We start from the raw sequence: 9564 nt of genomic DNA on the forward strand, positions 1-9564 counted from the left end.
TCATTATTTATCCTTTAAGTGCGCTTCACCGGTCGTTCTTAAAGTCGCTTTTAACATACGAACAGAGTTATGAGTCACCCACCTAGGGCTTCTTTATTATTTAATTGAATTCATTATTGGAAGAAGGATATCTTTAAAATATGAAATTTGTGATTTGTTTCAAATTTCTGTTCTAGGAGTGGAATGCCAGGTTACTTGGTGAAAAGTCGAGGGCAGCCGTGTGTCCCTCTGTGGCTATGCAGTTGGCTGGGACCAAAAAGATTCAACAAGTTCTTTACGACCCTGGATCTATCGAACTCTTCGTCAAAGGAAAACAGAGAGTCGATGATGTGCGAAGCATATTTACAGGACACTATACTCTAGATCTTGTAAGTAACCAGGAGATGTATTATCATCTTGATGGTGATGATGGTGATGATGATAATAATAATATAGGGTATTTATATTGCGCACATATCCACCTTGTTAGGTGCTCAAGGCGCTCCTATATTACCCGGCTAAGCTAGGCGTTCATAGCGCACACAGCTTTTTAAGGAATGATGATGATGATGATGATGGTTAATAATTATGATAATAGTGTTGATGAATTTAGATAATGGTGAATATGATGGTGATGATGACTGTGTATGGTGAAGACAATGGCGGAAGAGCTGATGATGATGAAGAAGATGAAGATTAAAATGAATATTAAAGCGATGATGATGATGCTGATGCTAATGAAGATGACAATGATAATTCACAGCGATGATATTTCCAGTGGTTACTATCCTGAGGAACTCTGGATTGAATTTGAATCCTTACGATTTATTTTCAAACCCTCATTCCGATTTAATGATTAATTCTCAATGCCATTTGGTTTTGTCACTATGACCATCGTCAAAATAGATTCATTCAAAATCCACGAAATAAATAGAATTGAACATTGGATGTTATTTGAAAGTTATTCACTTAAGTTATTTCTTTGAATAAATTAAAAAATCAATACCTTGAAGTTGAAAAAAATGAAGCAGAAATAGTCTGAAAAAAATCACTATCACCGCTGAGAAACCACTCCAAAATATATAAACATCCATTACGAATTCGGTCCATGATATGTAATCACCGGCGGCATTTCTAGAGACTTGATATATTTTTTTTTTCAAGACGGAATGCAAAATCTATTTTCTGTTTTTTAGATAAACAATTCAATCTTTTGTTCTATTCACAGACACCTGCTGGTGATGAAGCAGCTGAGAGAGCGATTGCAAACCCGATGAAATACGTCATGAAACCACAGAGAGAAGGAGGAGGTAATAACATTGTCATTTAGGCAAAACCCATTCCGTTGTGACTTTAGCATGAGAATATAGAAGGCAGTACATCTTCTGGAACCTGTGGGTATAGTTTAAATTCATAATTTGAAGAAGAATATTCGTTCTGGTGTCTTAAGTTTGACATGAAATACGTTCTTGATTATAATTTTGGGTCAGAGATTAGTATCGGACGCCAAAAATCTGACAAGCGATATTGAATGGCTCGCTTTGGTAGTCCGATTTCCCTTTTCATCTCGACATCGAAGTCGAGAGGGCTTATCCAGGACCATTGATAAGACTTAATGTTTGCAAGAATTGTTGATAATTGCTCCTTCCTGAGAAAATCTAGCTACTTTGGTTAGTCTTAAAAGGTGTCAAAGCCTCGTAAATGGTTCTTTAGAGAGGGGCGTAGAGGGGAATAGAGATAGGCCAAGAATCATCGGGGAAGAGAATGTCGAGAACGGGAGTGGAGGTTGAGTGGAGAGACGTTGTAATCAATTAGAAAAACAGAATTATGATAGATAGTTCCATCTGTTAAGTAGGCATCTGTTGATTTCCTCCAAATGCTTGGCTTTTTATGAAGGAACAGATAAAAGAATGTTCACCGACCAACAATTTCCTGCGCTATTTATTTGGTGCAGGTAATAATTTGTTCGGGGAAAAGATGAAGGAAGCGCTGGAGAAGCTTCGTGGATCCCCGGAGAGGGCGGCATACATGCTAATGGACAGGTTCAACTCTCCGGTCAATCATAACTATTGCATGAAGTGCGGAAGCTCGGATCTAGAACTCATGACTGTGGCCAGCGAGTTTGGTCCTTTCGGAACTTTAGTAAGGTAGGAAAACAAGTTATGGGAATTGAAATGGTTCAAGGGCCTGTTGCAAAATTCAAGTTTTGTTTGGTTGCAACTGCTTATGCAATGGGCACCTGTTAAGATAGTTTTCTGATTTTCATGTAATACCAAAAAGGAAAGAGGGGTTGGGGGGTTGAAAGAGAGTATATGATAAAACACTGTTTGCCCCCCCCCCCCCCGTATTGATTGACAGTACACAAAATGAACTGATATCTTTCTGGTTACTTGTCCAATTTACCATACTCGCAATTGATCGTAATCCACATTTTCTTACAGTTACAACAATGAAGTGGTGTTCAACAAGACAACCGGATACCTGTACCGTACTAAAGACATTAAACTCGATGAGGGAGGGTTGATGGTCGGGACAGGGTTCCTAGACACACCCTATCTATCATCTGCAGAGGTCATCTGTCCTTCAGCAACCCAGAATGGATTTGGTGAACATTAAACTCACAAACTTCAACCTTGAAGATTAAATTCTTGGAGGGTACAACTCCCACTCGTCTACTATAGTAATCTACTAATTTTCCAAATTAATATTAAGTATTTAGCTGTCCTTATAGAGAGATGTTGAGTCCGGCTCTTAGATTATCGTATGATTTCACAGGCTTCTTCCTCCCTTCCAGGTATCTTGCCATCTAAGTTTTCTCGAGAAGAAATTCCCAATATATATACATATATATATATATATATATACAGTATATATGTATAAAATTAAACAGAATATATATTGTATATTTTTATTTGTCAGTTGTTGCGCCACCGGAGCGATTTGGCATAGCTTGAACGCAGCTTGTTGGGACAATGAAAGGACTCTGCACTAATCGTAAGGTGTTCATACGATTAGTGCAGACCTTCCTTGGGGCATGAAGAGATTGTAATTCTACAGCACCGAGCTCCATTTATAGATCTTGGCACAAAAACGTATGGTATCGTGTAATCTATTCGCAGAGGCTGAGAGAATCGACATTATGTACGATGTATTTACGATCTCCACGCAGCCTTTGTAGGCTATGCCCGCATGCAAGACATCTTTTGATGCTCATAATACGATGTAGACCATCGTCATGTACAATACCATTCTCCGATATGCATTTCAGGAAAATAGATAGACTTATATTTAGAATAATTCAGAGAAAAAAATCATTGCATCGTATGTCAGGGCTATTATAATAAAAAAAACGTTGTGGTGCTACAAACACAGTAAATGCCTTCAGCGCGTATTAAGTCGTCTTTTTTTTCAAATCTCCCCTGAAAAAAAATAGAGAGCTTACACTGGAACTGCATTGTCCCTTACGGAATATCCCTAATTCTGACGCCGCCGCGGCGAAGATGTAGGAAAAATAATTTAGTTCTCAGGCTGAAGAAAATGATTGCATAATTTTGTATAGATCGGTTTGGTTTTGAAAGAAGACGACAACATTATACATGTAAATTTATAGGAAAATAAAACGTGTTACAGAAGAATATTACGGCCATCGATTATTGCCATCTATATACGCAAACAAGAAAAAAAAGTATATATATACCCCTATACTCGTCATATTTTAATACTAAATTAATGTTATACACCTCTTTTTGAAATTTAATACTAATATCTAACAGCATACTCACCAGTGCAATAATATAAGTGAGTTTTAAGAACATTATATTGTCGGCGCGCGGTTGTTATATTTTATTCAAAAATACGTTTTATATGATAAGAATTTCAATTATTTTAATCATGGTAACTTTGATCTATCTCAGGCTATGAATATTATGTCGTGTAACGAATAGTAAAAAAGAGGCAATTAGGCAGATAGATATGAATGAGTATATATTTTTTCTTTACTTCAAGTTAATTAGTCTGAAGCGTAAAATTATGTTGGAAGACGAATAACATTTGTGAGAAATAAGTACAGCTTTATGTCCAGAAAGTAAGCCTCTAAATTTTGTGAAATATCCGAATTCTTTGTTTTTTTTTATTTTTCATAATATAGATTATGATTGATGAGAGAGAAAAAATTCAATGTACAACTTTTCGTGTTGTAAATGTTATCACATTGTTATTTCTTCGAAGTTACGTGTTTCTTATATGCTTTTTGTAACTGCAGAGTAAGTTTACATGATATGCTATTGTTAATCTACATTTAATGTTTAAGACTGTTATTTTCGATTAAAACATGAATCTGTTATACGTTAAGTAGAAATATCAAATAGAAGGCACTTAGGTCCGTATTCTGATCTTATAGGGTTAATTTAAAATCTGGTCGCAAACATGAAATATTAAATTTGACAGCAAATTTTGGCGGTCACTTCGGGGGTGATGAAAAGAATAGATTTATTCTCAATTAAAGCTCTGAAAAAAAATAGATATAACAAGTGCTATACCATGGTCTTAGTTAATCTGGACTTCAGAATACGGGCCTTGATATGAAGTTTTATTTCATGTTGTATGAACAGAATACTGTACATTTTAAATAGATTTGTTCATCTACTTCATCAGGGACTATTGATTGAATTATGCGGCATGTCATGAAATTAATATTGCACAGACAGTACTATTTATGAGCCCCAAACATCAGCAGGAGTCTGTAGTGTGGGATGGCTATAATAGGGGTCGAATAGCCGAGAATAATGTGCCTATCAGGAATGCATAATAGCCTGGAGGACACCGCATATCTTATACCACTGGTCCACGATCCGATTTGGGAACCAATCGCATTTTGCTCATTTTCTGAAAATGTGATTGAAAAGGATCTTTCATTTGTGGTCGTAATTAACTGAAACAATACTTATATAACAATTTTTGATAATTGCAAGCCTTTATATTGGAGTCAAGGCCAAATTAGTATCAAATTGTAGCCAGTCGTACGATTGCTATGACGTCATTACGACTAGATATTAAAATTTGCTTTTTTATGTATTCGTAAGATGATTTAGAACATTACACAGTAAGATATTCCATGTCTAAATATCAGCCTCCAGTTATACTACGTTTAAATATTCCAATATCGGGTCGCAGACCAATCGTAAGGTGTGTGGTAACCATAGAGATATGGCGGCAACCTTAATATTACTATTGACGTATAATGCTGAAGTACTATTATGTTTTTTGCTACTTGTGTGTGTGCGCGCGCGCATGGTGTGTGATTCCCTGCGAGTCTATGTGAGGAAATATCGGTCCCTAAAGGCATATTTGTATTTGCAATACGATATCAGTAGGCCTAAATATTTCATTGAAGATATATTATGTTCCACATAATACATGTAGTATGATTGGCTAAACGTAAATCACGTGGTTAGGCCTAATTGAAGTTTTGCGAGTCGCTGAATTAGGAAGTAGGAGTCAAGTCACAGTCATCAAATTTGGTCATTTCGTTTATGAGTAACGAATACTTACGAAGAAAATATCTTTGAAAGTCAATTATCTAATTTCAGAAAAATGACAATATTTTGCCTTATGTATTGGAAATGTTTTTATACAAACTTTGTCCGAAAGAGATACTTTTCAGCTGTGCCTTTGAAACACAAAATTTGATGTATTTTTGTTTCCGATACGAGCAACTTTCATGCTGTTTTTTGTTTTTTTAAACTCATTTAATGTATCTTTGCTCTGAGTTGTAGGTTAGTGTCATATACCTATCTAAATGTGGTATCACCTGAATTGTATATAGCTTAAAATATTGTAGAAATTAAATTACTTTATCAATTTCTTCATTCATTATATAAGCACTATGTGCTTGAAAATATGCAAAATATTAAATGTATATTTTTGTGGTATTTTGAAGTGTTTACAATTGTTTTTTTTTGTACAAAGGACTTGGTAAATAAAAACAAAACGATGTGGTGCCTTTTTTTTATCTACGGGTTTAATGTGTTTTACGTGTCATTTCTTTAGTATACTGTTAGTACCTCGCTGTCTCAGGTCACGTGATCGAATCAATGGTGTAGAGATAAATGCTGGAATAACAAAATTGAAATCCCTTCATTCTTTCACGACCCTTTTTTCATTTCAAAACCCTTAATAAATCTGTGCATCTGTGATATTTTGTACTATTCATAACATGATTCGATGGTGTAGAGATAAACGCTGGAATAAAAAAATTGGAACCCCATTTTTTTTTTCAAAGTCCGAATACTAATCCACCGGGCCACAGCGCTCCATATACATTCAATTTTAATTCAATCTATTGGGAACTTCTATTGACAGGTTTTTTTTTACATACTTTTCTGTAGTTTCCTTTCTTCTCTAATATCATTTATCATTCCTGTACATATTTCATTTTTTTATGCTGAGCGAAAATAAATGAATCTGAACCGAACAGAAAAAAATAATTACACAGCAAAAGCTGTAGTGTTGATTGGTGTACAACGAGCACCGCACCAGTCATTTATCTAATATCTTAAATTTCTGGTGCTAGTTCAACACCTTTGGCTGTTTCTTTTACACTCTTTAGTGTTATGTTAAATCTCTATGGTGTAACACATCAGGGTGCACTCTAAAAAATGAAGTGCTAATTTATGCAGCTCTTAAAGAGCGTGTATAGTGATTGCACTTCGGAGTGCTGATTTGTCTAGTTCAAATTTGAACGAGAAAAATCAGCACTCCGAAGTGCAGTCACTATACACGCTCTTTAAGAGCTGAATTAGCACTTCATTTTTTAGAGTGTGTGGTCCTACCCCAGAGAAGTGTTAAACAACGCCAGATAGGTGTTTATAAAAGACATGCAATTATTATTAAAACAGCATCGGCTTGATTCCAAAGTGGTGTTGTTTTGATACTTTTCTGGTTTCAATACTACAGGATTCCGGGCTAGTGGTAAATCAACAACGAAGTTTATCTATAACTACGTATTTATAAGAGCAAGTGTTCCCTCGTTCTCAGTTAACATTTCTACTCTTAAAAAAATTTCAATTTCGCCATTGAAAATAGGAAATCTTGTCGCTAGTTCGCCACGATCCTTCGTGTATAAATAATTCAAACTCTTTTATTGCAAGTCTAATTGCCGATTATTGCCCCACTTATCAGGAAGCAATATTGTTAAAGTAAACAGTAGAAACCTGAAGAAAGGAGTCATTGACCTGACAATTATTAAAGGCTATTTCGCAGGTTCTTTCAGTGTATGATCATATTTGATCTGACATGGAGTTTGATTTTAGTCCCACAAATCAGTCTATAGTCCACACTATTTCCCCTCTGCGTCTTATTTGACCTTGTCCCTTAAATAAAATTAATGATTATGCAAACAGAAGTAATTTGTTTAAGTAATCAAAGCCTCTTTTCGAGCCCTTTACTTCTTCTTCATGATCTTTCATCATCTTTCATCATCATCATCATCATCGTCATTATTCATCATCATCTGTATAATCATCATTATAATCATTTATCGTCACTACCACCACCACCACTATCATCATCATCATCGTCGTCGTCGTCATCATTTATCATCATCATTATTCATCATAATCGTCATCAACATCATCATTAATCCTCGTCATCGCCATCATCATCACCAACACCATCATCAACATCATTATCGTCATCATTCATCATCATCATCATTCATCATCATCATCACCATCATCATTAATCCTCGTCATCGCCATCATCATCACCAACACCATCATCAACATCATTATCGTCATCATTCATCACCATCGTCATCATTGCCGCCGTCGTCATCGTCGAACTCCTCCTCTTCTGTCGACCCCTCTCCCTTCCGACTCGCTCTCCCCTTTCAAAGCTTTTGCAGGTCTACAAATGATCGTCTGCACTGTATTATACAACTTCTCTATTTGTCTAAGTTCAACTGCGATAAGAAAAATACACACAAACGAGTCCCAATTGTGTAGGAACATGTGCTGCACTGAATGAGATGGTAGGGAGGGAGGGGGGGGGGGGGCTGGACCCCAAGTTCCACAAACAAGAAGGAAAATGAGAAAAGGAAAGTGTAGAAATTATATAATTCTATTGATATTCTGTTAAAATCTATAACATACATGTTTTTAATTGAATGAATGAACTTATGAATATTTATTTCGCTTCAATTGAGACAACAACAGTAAATCAATGCATTACAAGTAAATAACAAAGAACATAAAGTCATGTACTCCAATGTTATTGGACATTGGAACATGGATGAGATAAGATGGTAAATACAAAGGTGTTGACAGGCTTATCTTTTGGGCCAGAGCCAGCGAAACTTGTTGCCTATGGATATAGGCTTCCAAAGGCAACAAGTTTCACTGGCTCTCCGCTTTTTTTTAATATGCTGTGCCCAAGCATCAATATATTTGGCTCATTATACGCATCTGCTGTCCTGAATAAGAAATAGACGAAGAAGTGATAGAAGTGAAGTTAAACGTACAGAGCAGGGGCACTAGATCCAATGGATCTCCGCCCCACACCCTTTCTGGGTAATATGCTAATGTAATGTGTATTAAAAAAGAAATATCTGTGATACTCCTAATTTTGAAGCCATTCATAACTATTCCATAGTAAGATGTATCCGGAGATGTAATGATTGCATATAATTATGTTATCTTGAGACCAACTTTAGTTTTGTTCTAATTGCATGAATTGTGTAAGCCTCACATCCGCACCGACATAGCAACACGTATGTGTTTGGCTTATTTCATAATCCATTGTAAACGCACTATTATATTTCCTCGGAAAGAAGCCACCCAGTTATGTTACAGTGTTCTCAGGTCGGATTTAGCGAGAGGTTGTAGACTGTTACTGTGGTAACTACTTTAAGCGCATAAACCATCGATGTCACAAAAACTGGATAGAGTTACAAACCTCGCTCTCAGTTTTGAGGCCGAGAGTACTCAAAAGGGTAAAGCGCACACAAAGTTCCACACTCTTTTATCTTGCGTACGTGTGTACATGCATTGAGTACTGACACTTTCCTGTTTGTAGCTTCAAGATCGTGTGTGCGGTAGCATGCACAATTAACGAGCTATATACAATTTTTTTATGTCGATGGCATAAACTAACAAACCAGGGGCCACGGAAGTGGGGGGGGGCTGGGATCCCCCTCCCCCACTTTTTTTTCCAAATTTGTGTACAAAAACGTAAAAATGACAATAGGTTTGTGATTTTTTGCATCATGATCAGCCCCATTTTAAAAACCGTTCTGCGGCCCAGGCGGCCGGCCAATCATCGAAACGGATCGACAAAAAGCGAGAAACATTAATATTTGTAGGCTTATGACTTAATGGGGAATCTAAACTGCATGTGATTGTGAAGATGATTTGAAATAAAAAGAAGAATGAGAGAAGAAAATAGTTGAGAAAAAAATGACGAATTAAGCTGACAATGATAAAAACATAAAAATCATGATGGATCGCAAGCAAATTAAAGCTCACTAAACAAGGGTATTTGTAGTCGTTGAAAGAAAGAAACAGCCAGTGAGTATATCAACCATCGATA

At 36.2% G+C, this 9564-nt stretch overlaps 1 protein-coding gene across 1 annotated transcript in view; it reads left to right on the forward strand.

Moving 5' to 3' along the window:
* The window catches only part of LOC121407271 (glutathione synthetase-like), a 28253-nt gene extending 22344 nt beyond the window's left edge, over positions 1 to 5909 (forward strand). The window contains exons 8-11 of the mRNA XM_041598251.1: positions 177 to 368; positions 1208 to 1289; positions 1934 to 2126; positions 2421 to 5909. Of these exons, the coding sequence (XP_041454185.1) occupies positions 177 to 368; positions 1208 to 1289; positions 1934 to 2126; positions 2421 to 2595 (642 nt within the window). The 3' untranslated portion in view covers positions 2596 to 5909. The remainder of the gene's footprint in view (positions 1 to 176; positions 369 to 1207; positions 1290 to 1933; positions 2127 to 2420) is intronic.
* Positions 5910 to 9564: the final 3655 nt, after the last annotated feature.

This window comes from Lytechinus variegatus, chromosome 2, assembly GCF_018143015.1.
Source record: "Lytechinus variegatus isolate NC3 chromosome 2, Lvar_3.0, whole genome shotgun sequence".
In the NCBI taxonomy this organism is placed as follows: Eukaryota; Metazoa; Echinodermata; class Echinoidea; order Temnopleuroida; family Toxopneustidae; genus Lytechinus; species Lytechinus variegatus.